This window comes from Trypanosoma equiperdum (assembly GCF_001457755.1).
Source record: "Trypanosoma equiperdum strain OVI genome assembly, contig: ctg_1226, whole genome shotgun sequence".
In the NCBI taxonomy this organism is placed as follows: Eukaryota; Euglenozoa; class Kinetoplastea; order Trypanosomatida; family Trypanosomatidae; genus Trypanosoma; species Trypanosoma equiperdum.
Genome location: NW_027123201.1, coordinates 5,054 through 17,387, shown reverse-complemented (window position 1 = coordinate 17,387; position 12,334 = coordinate 5,054). Strand labels below are relative to the sequence as shown.

The 12,334-nt window shown below is 49.5% G+C and overlaps 5 protein-coding genes across 5 annotated transcripts; 4 read left to right on the top strand and 1 right to left on the bottom strand.

The window, feature by feature from the left end:
• Positions 1-39: 39 nt before the first annotated feature.
• Positions 40-906, top strand: TEOVI_000756600 (kinetoplast-associated protein, putative; the record flags this gene model as incomplete). The annotated part of the gene is made up of 1 exon (XM_067220774.1): positions 40-906. One exon carries the CDS (start codon positions 40-42, stop codon positions 904-906), a length of 867 nt encoding a protein of 288 aa, XP_067076875.1.
• A 2,163-nt stretch (positions 907-3,069) lies between these two features.
• TEOVI_000756500 (Endoplasmic Reticulum-Golgi Intermediate Compartment (ERGIC)/Endoplasmic reticulum vesicle transporter, putative) lies at positions 3,070-4,287 on the top strand (the record flags this gene model as incomplete). The annotated part of the gene is made up of 1 exon (XM_067220773.1): positions 3,070-4,287. The coding sequence occupies one exon, from the start codon at positions 3,070-3,072 to the stop codon at positions 4,285-4,287; it is 1,218 nt and encodes a 405-aa protein (XP_067076874.1).
• A 466-nt stretch (positions 4,288-4,753) lies between these two features.
• TEOVI_000756400 (emp24/gp25L/p24 family/GOLD, putative) lies at positions 4,754-5,497 on the top strand (the record flags this gene model as incomplete). Its single annotated transcript, XM_067220772.1, has 1 exon — positions 4,754-5,497. One exon carries the CDS (start codon positions 4,754-4,756, stop codon positions 5,495-5,497), a length of 744 nt encoding a protein of 247 aa, XP_067076873.1.
• A 572-nt stretch (positions 5,498-6,069) lies between these two features.
• TEOVI_000756300 (Regulator of chromosome condensation (RCC1) repeat, putative) lies at positions 6,070-7,677 on the top strand (the record flags this gene model as incomplete). Its single annotated transcript, XM_067220771.1, has 1 exon — positions 6,070-7,677. One exon carries the CDS (start codon positions 6,070-6,072, stop codon positions 7,675-7,677), a length of 1,608 nt encoding a protein of 535 aa, XP_067076872.1.
• A 3,199-nt stretch (positions 7,678-10,876) lies between these two features.
• Positions 10,877-11,962, bottom strand: TEOVI_000756200 (Variant Surface Glycoprotein, putative; the record flags this gene model as incomplete). The annotated part of the gene is made up of 1 exon (XM_067220770.1): positions 10,877-11,962. The coding sequence occupies one exon, from the start codon at positions 11,960-11,962 to the stop codon at positions 10,877-10,879; it is 1,086 nt and encodes a 361-aa protein (XP_067076871.1).
• Between the last annotated feature and the right edge of the window lie 372 nt (positions 11,963-12,334).

Sequence of the window (12,334 nt, the reverse complement as noted above, 5' to 3'; positions counted from 1 at the left end):
GAGGAGGCACGCAAGAAAGCTGAAGAGGAGGCGCGGAGAATGGCAGAAGAAGCGCGTAGAATGGCGGAGGAGGAGGAGGAAGCACGAAGGATGGCAGAAGAGGAGGCGGTCCGTAAGCGAGTTGAGCGGGAAGTGGCACGCAAGAAGGCTGAAGAAGTGGCGAGGAGAAGGGCTGAACAAGCGGTGCGTAAGAAAGCTGAAGAAGTAGCGGCACGCAAGAGGGCGGAGGAGGAGGCGGCACGAAGGATGGCAGAAGAAGAAGAAGCGCGTAGAATGGCGGAAGAGGAGAATTTGGAGCGCGGGCGAGCCGTGGATGGGGCTGCACGTACCGCGACGGGGAACGAGACTACTCTAACGGAACAACAGCGCCGTGAAAGGGCGAAGAAGAAGTTAGAACGGTATCGCAAGCAAGCGCTGGCACGTAATCAGAGGCCTGCCTGGAGGGAGAGCGATGCCGCAGCCGCTGCCGCGGCGGCTGTTGCACAAGGTGCCGCGGATGTGCCGTTTGTCCCCACAAGAGGAAACACCATTCTTCCCTCAGAAGCACGTGCAGCATCCACTTCGGAGGAAGAGTTGATAGCCGGCGCTCTCACCTTCCCCAACAGCAATGTTGCAATTGAGAAGTTTGACGAAAATCAATTAGTCGTGCGACGCCAGAGCCTGGATGATCCGTGGGATATTGGCCTGCGGTTCGACTGGACAATCAAAACGCTGGCAATCGGTTCCCTGCCCACCTATCGGCTGACAGACCCACGCCGCATGCACCCCTTTATGCGCATGTATCAGTCCAAACCTGTGTGGTTCCTTGAAGAAGTTAATGGCACAAAGGCTAATAACATTCGCGAGGTGATGGAAGTTCTCAAGAAAAGTCTCTTGGCAAAGTTTGTGTTTAGAAAACCGCACTGAAGTCAGTAGCCGAATGCTCGCTGAGATACATCCGCGTTCTCGGTGCTTTCGCCTCTACCCAGATGCGTCTCGCATTGAGGTAATCATCACTGACAGTCCTAGGTCTCATGTTCGAACTACATAACCAATGATGCCACCGGCTGTCCTTATTGTTATTCGGGTGAGAGGATGCGGACCCTAGCGTCGGCAAGAGGGTATCGTAAACAATTTTAAACTGCGGAGTAACCAACGCCGCGTTTTTCGACTGCGGGCTTGAAGGCGCCCCCGTGCTTCACTTTGACCCGTGCACTCTGCTTTCGGAGGGGCCCGGAGTGTGCACTACCGCCGTTAACTCTTGGGCATACGGTATACATACTTATAGACACTACGAAACATTCCATAGAATAAACTCCGCGTTAACATACATCACTTCATTTTCTGTGTTCGTGGTCCCGTGCTCACTTTTGGTTCTTTGGTGGGTCTAACTAACGATGTTGATGAGTAACGTGACAGCTGTGGTCGGGGTGGAGTGCTTTTTATCAGCAGTGTACCGCAATGGTGTCAGCTTATTCTATCACATTTCAATCTATCCTGCCTTCATTTTGCCTTATGTAAGAGGCGCGCAAATTTAGGTAGGGCAGCATCGCATCGACGACAACAGGAGCATTTGAAAGCTGGTTCGTTTGACCTTTTAACTCTGATGTTCTGACGCACGTCTTTGTTTGTCAGCTTTCCTAGTCGCATTAGTTTATATTATGCGCACATTGTCGACGGAACCGAATTGGAGGCAATCCGAAGCCGTAGCTCTATTTTACTACTACAGGTAATTTCCCAGCGCAGTGACCAGAGCATCTGCGCATCAGCGCTTTCAACGGCCGAGCTGACAACTTAAGCTTTGCAACCGGCTACGCCGGCGGTAGAACTAGTCACGCAAGAATCCGGTTTCCAGACCAGCTCTCCCATGGTGGGGGGAACGCCTCAATAAAAAAAAAATTACCCGGTTTTTTTGAATTCAGTATTGGTACGTTCCCACGTATCGCTGCAGCGAGCGCAACCAGGACCTCATTGATCGATATTTGGTGGTGAAACGCAGTTCTCATCCACAAAACTCCGCTTTTATTGATGGTCGAATCTGCCGCACCGTAGTAAAGGGCACTTCGCGCCAAAATCACCGACTTTGAGGGACTGTGCCAGGTGGAGAGAAGTGAAACGTAAGTGGAGGAGGCCGTACGCCCCGTGCACTTACCTGATGAGTAGTGGGGAGCAACACAGCATAAGAGATGTGCTGCGTGCCAAATGGATTAAATTATGGGGGGGGGGGGTTGTGCATATCTCTAGCGAAGGGAGTCGCAAGGCCCACAGGTTAGTTTGGTGCCTTGCCAACGGGAATTCCAAATATCGTGCCAATCTGGGGGGAGGGATTCCGGTCGCTGCGACAACTCTCTCAAGCTCAGGATGGAAGTTTTAGTTGCACTTCCAAAGATGCCGAGAGCAAGACATTCGAGCTAACAAAGTCAAGGTGTTGCCGCTGTAGCAGTGGAAGGAATCAAGGCAAGGTGAAACATGCTACGCATGGAGTGATGGGGGAAAACATGAAGTTGTTTTTTGAACGGCGTCAAGTGTGCACGGGCACCTATGTCTATCACGTGATTTTGCTGCGGCGGTAACTATAAATAAGGTCTGGATGTTGGGGGCCCGTTTCCCTTCGGTCGTGGTTTGCTGGAGTTCTTTTCTCCGTGTGCATGTGAAAAGAATGAATTTCTTTGGGTTGCTGAAAAAAAAAAAACATGTTTCGTGTAACTGTGGGAAGCGTGAGTTAGAGTTGATGCGCTTCCTCGGCACCCAGACGAATGAGCGGTATTGCCATACGATACACAAAAAGTGTACAATCTTTCGGTTAACAGGATACTTTTACCCTCTCTTGGTTGACCATCTTTCTCGTCGGTTTTTTCTCCTTCAGATGTTCCTTTATCGCCTCGCGTGCGGTGCGTTGCCGTGCAGCCACACTCCATAAAAGGCCCCACCAGTGGATGCTACATTACCCCTTAGCACGGCTCTCATTTGGCGCCCCACTTCTTTTATTTTTACTTTATTTATTTTTTTTGCTTGATCGCTTACGTACCCTTCGGTATTGTCAGGACACTTCTTAGGTGGAACATCATTTTGCTTTAGTTGTGGAGTACCATGAAGGGCCTCAGCCGCCTTGATGTCTTCCCGAAATTCGACACGCGGTTCGAGCAGGATGCTCGGCAGCGTACGGCGCTTGGTGGCGTTCTCTCCATGGCGTCCATTCTCATAATTACTTTCCTCGTCGTGGGTGAGATTCGCTATTTCCTCTCCACCGTGGAACAGCATGAGATGTACGTTGATCCGCATATCGGCGGTATCATGCACATGAAAGTAAACATTACGTTCCCACGGGTGCCGTGCGACCTCATGACAGCGGACGCCATTGATGCCTTTGGTGAGTATGTAGAAAATGTTGTGACGGATACTGCCAAGGTGCGTGTGGATTCAAGTACGCTGAAGCCTCTCGGTAAGGCACGGCAACTGGTCGATTTGAAGAAACAGCCGACGAATGGTAATGAAACGGGCAATGAGAACTGTCCAACTTGCTACGGGGCAGAGAAGAACCCAGGGGAATGCTGTCACACCTGTGATGATGTGCGGCGAGCTTTCGCGGAGCGCCAGTGGGAGTTCCACGAAGACGATGTCAGTATCGCGCAGTGTGCACATGAGCGCCTGAAGGTAGCGGCAGACAGCGCGTCTGCGGAGGGGTGTAACTTGCACGCCTCCTTTAGTGTTCCGCGAGTGACGGGAAACATTCATTTCGTACCTGGGCGTATGTTCAATTTTTTTGGTCAGCACCTGCATAGTTTTAAAGGGGAAACAATACGAAAACTGAATTTGAGTCATATTGTACATGCGTTAGAGTTTGGCGAGCGGTTTCCAGGACAAAACAACCCCATGGACGGGATGGTGAACGCGCGTGGGGTGAAGGATCCATCTGAGCCACTGATTGGCCGTTTCACTTATTTTGTAAAAGTTGTGCCTACGCTTTACCAAGTCGTTTCAATGGCCAACACTGGGAACTTAGTGGAATCTAACCAGTACTCCGTCACGCATCACTTCACTCCGAGTTGGGCCGCCCCCAAGGAAGGCGAGACGGACAACCCCAACAGCGATCCGCTGGTCGTGCCGGGAGTGTTCATATCATACGATATCTCTCCCATTCGCGTCTCAGTCACGCGTACGCACCCATATCCATCCATTGTGCATCTGGTGTTGCAATTGTGTGCCGTGGGCGGTGGCGTTTACACGGTGACCGGCCTTATTGACTCCCTCTTCTTCCACGGTATTAAGCGGGTTCAGGAGAAGATAAACAGAGGGAAGCAGTTTTGATGTGTTTTTGAAGCCGAAGAGCTGGAAAGGAAGAAAGGTGAGAGAAAATGATAAATATAAAGGGGATTAAGTGTCACACGCAATTACTTTTAGGAGTGGTGGTAGACAGTACTCACCCTGCTTGCGCTCTTTTTCTTCCCTTTTGCTTTGCCACTTCTTCTTCCGTTACTTCACACGGGGTTTGGTGCCCGTGACAATTTAATAAATTTTGTTGCTGTTTCTGTGAGAGTTACCACCACTGTTACTGAATTGCGTATTCTCTGATTCAGGGTATTTCCGGCCTGTTAAGCAGCATTTCTGCTCATTGTATCCCTTCTCTCTCCTCTTCTTCACTCGCTGCGACGGTAAGCAACCGCTAGGAAAGCTAGACAGCACCCCGTTGTTATTGCTACATTCCAGTCTCATTCAACCAAGCAACAAGTTTATCGTTCACGTAAAGGCGGGTGAGTGCATCATTGATCGAAAGATGATTGTTCCATCGTTGAACGGCCGCCTTTTCTCCTTCCTCTTCATTTTCCTCACCGTTGGTCAGCTGTCGCACCCATCACCAGCCGAGGCATTCGCCACAAAGATAGAGCCCCACAGCCGTGAATGTTTCGTGGAGTCCGTTCCGGCAGGTGCCTCCCTCGCCTTTCTCTTCCGCGTTACTGACGGCGGGTCATTCGACATCGATGCCGTCATGACAGCAACAACCGTTGCCCCACTCGAAACGCTGGATGACACATCGCGCCTGCACTTCAGCGAAAAGTTGCGGCCGTTGCGAGACAACGCCCAAACCACCGTCATCAATGAGTGGCGTCGTGCCACGGAGGGCAGTCAGACTTACACCGCTCCCACTGTAAGCGAAACCAAGCATGGGTTACCCGCGGAGGTTACGGTCTGTTTTGACAACAGCTTCGCCCGCCGCTCGCCCAAGTGGGTGTCTTTTCAGTTCCTCCGTCACGAAGGACTGGAGGAGGACCCGCAGGCTAGCATGACAGCTGAGGCAAAAGTAGAGGCAGAGTTGCATAAGCATGGCTCAGTCCTATTTGAGCTGGCGACTGCAACGGAGCGGCTGCGGCTGGTTGGGGAATCAGATCGTGTAAAGCATGAATCTCTTGCACGTATCATACAAGCGGGACTCATTGGAAACATTGTGCTTTTGGCGGTGATGGCGGTATATCAGTACCGAACGCTAACGAGGTTCCTTCTGCGGTGTAAGCCTCAGTAGCGGTAGATAAATCTGCACGAAAGGTGCCAAAGAAAATGTTACTTCCCCAGCCAACACGCAAAGATTTAGGTGGGTGGGGGATCTACCCAACAGTCCTTTTTTTTTTACAAAACAAAAGGACCCTTTCGGCTACTGTTCATGTTTTGTTTTGTTTTTGCCGTTGCTTCTACAACCAAAATGCGCATCAAATAACTATTTGCACTTTTGGATGACTCCCTATGCGTGTAGCCGCAACTGGTGGTTCAACCACCCGCTCCCACTTTTTCGTGGTACCAGTGGTACGACACATTGTCATAGTCAATGATTGTTTACTTTTTATTTATTCTTCTTTGCGTTTTGCGCTTTTGCGTCGTTGGGCAACAAATCACCCCGCAAGGAACAATTCGCAACCCCCTTGTCGATGCGAACGCCACCATGCATTTGTTTCACGCATCATTCAAGTCATTCCTCATTTCCCGTCCAGTAGAAAGAAAGGGAGAGAGTGCGGTCCAGCTGTGCACACCCCATTATCCCTTCCCCTCCTCTTCCTTTTACAGCCTTTCTCCCGTGTAAGTTTGGTGCATTTGGAGAATATGCTCCGTCGGTTGCACACTCGTATCTTAGGAATGGGTTCCGTTTGTGGCATGCCCCCTTCGCCCATGGCTGAGGTTTTCCTCAAGTCCCTTCCACCTCCAGTGCAAGTGGATTTAGTCAAATACCATCGGTTTGAACAGGAGGAGGCGAACCGCATGCGCGTCCCGCGATGCACAACGTCCCCGGAGCCGGCGATTGCCCCCGAGCCGTTTTATGACATTCAAAGCGGCGCGGCCGGGCACAAACATGTGGTGCTCATCACGCGTGAAGGGAACTTGATTACGTTTGGGGAGAACAGATACGGCCAGTCAGCTGCGCCTGGAGAAAGTGTGAGAGGCGGAGGAAGGTTAGGTGAGAACCGTCAACAACCCTTAGCGAAACATTCTGATCAACACGTAAGCGCAGCACCAATGTATGTGGATTTGGACGGTGCCTTCGCGGGAGGGAACAAAAGTGTTGCTTGTGGATCCAACTACACCATTGTGTACCAACCGGGTGGCCGTCGCGCTATTGGTTTTGGCAACAATCACATGGGACAGCTGGGCATAGGACATAAAAACCAAGTTGATGCATCAAGAGGCTTCGCAGAGTGGGACCCCACTGCTGCCTGGTGGGGCGGGAATACGAACGTTATCCGTACGATTGCATGCGGCTTCAATCACACGATATTGCAACTTTCCTCGGGGGACCTTCTTTCGTTTGGCAGCAACACGTGGGGTGAGTTGGGGATTGGCTCCACCGTGTCCCCTATGCAACCCACACCAATCCGTTTCTTCGAAGAGAAGGGCATTGTAGTGGTTAAGACCGTGGCAGGAAATAGTTTTACACTCTTCCTTACAGCCGATGGTCGGGTTTACGGTTGTGGAGCAACAAATGCTGGGCAATTGCCAGCAAACGTGTTTGAGCCGGCGCCGGTGCTTCTCACCCGCAGTTTTCAACAGGGCTGCAAAGTTGTACCCGGTAGCGTTCACGGAGGGCCCACTCAACCGAAGCTCATACGCATCAAGGACATCGCTTGCGTGGGTTCCATGGCGGTTTACGCAAGCCGTAAAAATGAGCTGTTCGTGCAGGGAGCTCTGCCAGACTACGGGTATCAAGTACCTTCACCACGCTTTCAACTAGTTGACCAGCAGCCGGCAATTGATTATCTAACAGAAATGATGGAGCACAACAAAAAGAAAGGTGGAACCAGATGGATGGATGACAAGGGAAGCGAGGCTCACACTGGTTTCGACATTGTACGGCTCGTGCAAGGACCGAGCACGCTGCTGGTCATTTATAAAAATGGCTGCGTTGCGGGTCTCGGTGCGAACGCGGAGGGACAGCTGCAGAACATTCGTAGGTCCCAAAAAGGGAAGGAGGTGAACCTCGCTAAAGCATTTACCGCCAACGGCTTGCTACCCGTCTGTTTCCCCTCAAAACCGTATGAAGCGGGAGGAAAACAAACGGCTGCGCTGCCGTGGTTCACGTGCGGGGCAGGTTTCACACTTTTGTTTGATAACAACGAGGTTTACGATGATGGAGGACAGGTTAAGCCGATAGAACTACCACCACCAGCGCCCACGTCGCGTCGTGGGGCCGCCGCTGCTCTGCGGAGCATGCGTTAGTGACGTATAACGTCGTGCATTAGGAAGTGCCTCCGTGGCTTGGGGGAAAAAGAAAAATGGCGCTGACGACTGGATACCATTGCAGCACCTGAACTTTACATGTCACCTCGGCTTAGAGGAGAGGTTGTCATGCTTTTCTTGCATTTCGCAGTGGACTGCTATGTTCTTCTGGTTTTGCACGTACCGTATGGACAATCCATGCGCGAATTCGACCCGGCGTTGCGTTGGCTTGAGGGGAAACGGTAACGAGGCACACTGCTTGGCAGCACATGCACCAAGAAAGAAAAAAGGCACCGGACCGTAACGATGACATGTAGAGTTGACTTAAGTTAAGTGATATACACTTTATCCCACCGCACCGCCTATTGGTGAGGAAAAGGTTTCATGAGCAACTCCCACTCCAACCCCAGTGAGGCATGGCGTCAACTCCCCCGGCTCCAAGAGGGGGGTGTAAAATAAGGGATGGCGATTCGGTTGAATGTTGGGGCAACGCTCTCTCTTTTAAGGAAACACACACACGCTGAAGGAAATGGCCGTGGCATCCGGTAACTTAAAATCACCGGCCACTAGCGCCGGTTCCCCAAACTTGAATAAGCTACTGGCCTCTTGGCTGCTGTGCGCCAATGCGAAAAGACGAGTTAGCGGGGGAAACACATCAATCGGCGTTACCTTTACACGTGTAATTGTTAGTAGTTGAACATCTGGAAAGGAGGAGAAATCCATGGACCAAGTTGGGCATCAAGCGCGCACATGGTGCAGCTTGCGATGGCAGCCCTTTAACGATGAAACTGCGCGTTAACTTACCTGGAAGCCGACGGTGAATTGACGGAGTTTCAGTTGTGTTTGGGCGGAGCCTCGGCCAGCTGTGTTTTTTTTTTTCTTCGCTTCCACACTTCCCGCATCTGTACACTCCAGTGGTGTTAGTCCATCTCACCTCTCCTCTTGGAGTTGCGGAACCAACGTCTCTGTTGCAACCGCGAGTTTCTGTCACCACAGCTTCCGGTGCGTCCCCCATTTTCTCTTCCCCTTTGCCGTTGGGAAGGGCCACATTTATTGTGCTCACGGAAGCATTGAAACGAGGCAATATGCCCCGTACATCGGCACCCTTGCGCACGAGCCACAAACGGAACCCCCGCTTTCTCACATGTTTGTCAACTTTGACGGTTGGTTGACCCGCCGCCTGGAAGTGTACCGAAGTCAGCGACGGCCACCCGCAATCGTCTGAAGTTTTAATCGCCCTCGTGGCACCGGGTCCTTTCAATTGATCAGTTGACGGTTCCGAAGTGGACCGGAACGTTATGGATGAAGTCGCAAGGGGAACGCTTCACAACAGCGAGGGCTGCCGCCTTATTCAACTGACGAATAATGTTAAACTGCATCGCGAAGGAAGTACACAACAGTGGGCAACAGCACCTCTCTCACCGTAACGGGTTTAGAAGTTTCCGGAGGTTTCAAACGACTGGCCACGAGACGGAAGAGTGTGGTAACAGCTTGTGCGGAAGAAAAATAAAAAGAAGATGCAAAAAAAATCTCAAATTGGGTGGGAAGAAAAAACAGTGCGGATATTTTTCTGCCCGGCAGTACCAACGCCGATTCCCTCTACATATGCGAACTAACTAAATGTATGAAATCCGGCAGGCAACTTTCGGTCGTTTCAATTTTCCCTTCCTCAGTCAGAATGCGGGTGGGAAGTAGTTACTGTTGAAGGAATGGGCTCAAGGTGGCGACAACCAACAACAGCTCCAACACAAACTTCAGGCCCCGCCACACTCGAGGGGTACAGACCAACAGCCCTACGAGTAAACCGTTTGTCGTGCCCCCGCTAAGGTTCCCCACCACTTCTAGCGGATGAACAAAAAAAAAGACGAAAGTGTCGCGCCACACCTCACTGCAATCTTCAGTGCCGTGGCTGTCTCTTGGGGTGCAATAAATGCTCTGCTATTTTCTGCCCATCACTTCCCACGAACGTGCATCCCCTGTCCAAGCCACTATCCTTCCATGCTTCACTTCGGTCCCTCTGTTCCATCATATATAAATATATATGTGTGTGTGTGTGTGTGCCTTTGCCGTTTCATCGTCGTTCCATCGGCCATGCGCATCACCTCGGTCGTGTTTGGCCAATAGATTTCCAAAAAAGAAAAAATCACTGCGGTGCGCAACTAATTTGTGTTCCTGCTCAAATGCGCCACTACACAAACGACGTACCTCTTCAGCGACTCGTTGGGTGGCACTCTACCCATCGTTTGGTAACCGAAGATCAAACAAAATAAAAAGGTATCAGCATAGAAACTACTACTCTACCTCACACAACGTACCCGCCATACGAGCGTACGGTGGAAAGCAGGATAGGCAATCTTTTACCCTCACTCTGGTCTTTCAGAAGCATAAAACACAACCCCGGAACAAGATTAGACGTTCTTAACCGAAAGCAAACTTACACCTTCCAACATCATAACAAAGTTAAACAAGGTGAATCACACCGACCGTATAAGATAATGATTAAATTGCAAGAAACGTCAGTGAAAGAATCTGTGTGCGCGTACTGCACCTTCATTACTAAGAACAAGGCAGATGGAGGGATTGAAATGCTTTCTTTCAATTTTATCGCCACCGTTATTTTCATTATTTTGAAAGTGCAGATGGCGTGCGTAGTAGAATGTGTTAGGTTGTATCGTTTGAGCTAAGTCAACGTCCGTGATAGGGACACACTCATTCAAAATAACCAGTCCTGACGTTCTGCTTTTTCTGTTACAGGATAAAGAGGGTGCACTCTCATTGCACAAAATCCAAAATCATCCACCCTTCGGATAGCTTCCATCATCACAAAATATCCCTCAAGCATTTTCCACCCTTCCTATCAAGACTAAAATATTGCGGAAGTGAATTTAATCGCTTTCAATTCTAGTTTGATTTAGTGAAGTGCTCCAAGCGTTCCAGTTAACAGCATCACAATATTTGTACCAAAAGCAAATGCTCCCATTATGTGTGCTTGAATATTTCCTCCCTACAATCATATATTATTGTGTCCCCCTACCCCCAGCACCGGATTGATTATTATTTCCGGTATCTTTTCCGTATTATTTTTGCTACCCCTATTTTTCCCATCCCCGGTTTTTCCATCCCTTTTTACATCCTTTTCTTTTACCATTATTGGTCAGCTTGATCCCATTGGAATAAATACGTGTGTTACAAATCATACTCAGCCCCTCCTAACACCCCCTGTTGGAAATAATTCTTCGAGGTCGCCTTCCAACTTCTCAATGGCACTCTTCAGCTCTCTTCCCTCTACATTGTCCTCACTTAAATCACCCATTAACGTCGCAATTTCCCGCAATTCACCCAACCAAGGTATGTCCTCAACCATCCCAGCCCTGGTGTTTATAATGTAATGCACACCCGGGCCAGGTACGTACCCCGACAGGAACTCGAGCGGCCAAAAGAGTTGCTTTTTGTGTTTTCCCAAAACGTACATAGTCCCGCTGCAACCATCGACACGGTGGTTCAGGCTGCGACGAAATTTTTCCACCAGCTTAGCAAACCCTTCTTTGTGCCCCTCCACATTTGAACATTGTGACACAAGGAAATTCCACCTCTTCTGGGCATCATTTCTTGGTCTCCACACTCTACGATTTTCACCAGAAACGCAATTTTCACAGCAAAGTTTGGTTTTCCTTCTTGACTTTCTGTCTGTTGCGCACAGACACAGTAAATCCCTGCTCAGTGACACGGGCCCCTGATTCACTTCGGGTTGTGAAACATCTTCCTCACATACACGCTTTCTGGTTGCACTTCTTTCCCTCATTTTTTTCGGCTGATGTGGTATACCATAAAGGGCGCGATTCAGCATTTGCTTTATTATATCCCCGTTCAACACCCAGTGTCTCTTCGTCATATTCCCATATATCGTTTCGGCAGCGGATGCTACTTGCTTTACCTTCTCCAGTTTCTCATCATCCAAACTTTCTTTGCCTGCATTTCCCTCGCTCATCGACAGTTTTGCTGCATCCCAAAACACCTTGGAGTATTCACAGCTTTCGTCATTGTTGTCAATACAGGTATTGCTTAATTTCACGTCTCCAGCCAACTCAAGACATCTTGATCCAATCTTCGTCAATGACTTGTTGACTTCCTGGGCTTCTTCTACCCTTTGCAATGCACCTTTCGCGAAATTAATCATACCACATAGGGCTCCAAATTCATCTTCATTGACAATTTTTCCCTCCCCGAAGATACTTGTTCGGAGCACCAAGGCAAACAAAACGACGCAATATTTAATACCACACATTTTTTCTGCTTTTCACTTTGCTCAATACATTCACCTCTTGAAGATACACAGAAAAGGAACCATAAAAGTAGCACAATCTGCACGTTCTATTATTAACATTTCCTGACACCACAAATATATAGCATTAACATTCCAACAACATATTGGATAAGTGTAACCGGGTCCCGGAAATAGGGAACCGATGCAACAAAAAACGAAATAGAGTTATAGCTTTTACCAATTACATCCCAAGGAGTTCCCGACAAAACTCTGTTAAACGCAGTCCCGGTGTCTATGTGAGAAGCCCCAGCCGAAAGTAAACTCATTTTCTCATGTTTTAATGTGGAGACACCATATATTTTAACAGAAACCTTTTTTGTTGTCGTTGTAGCC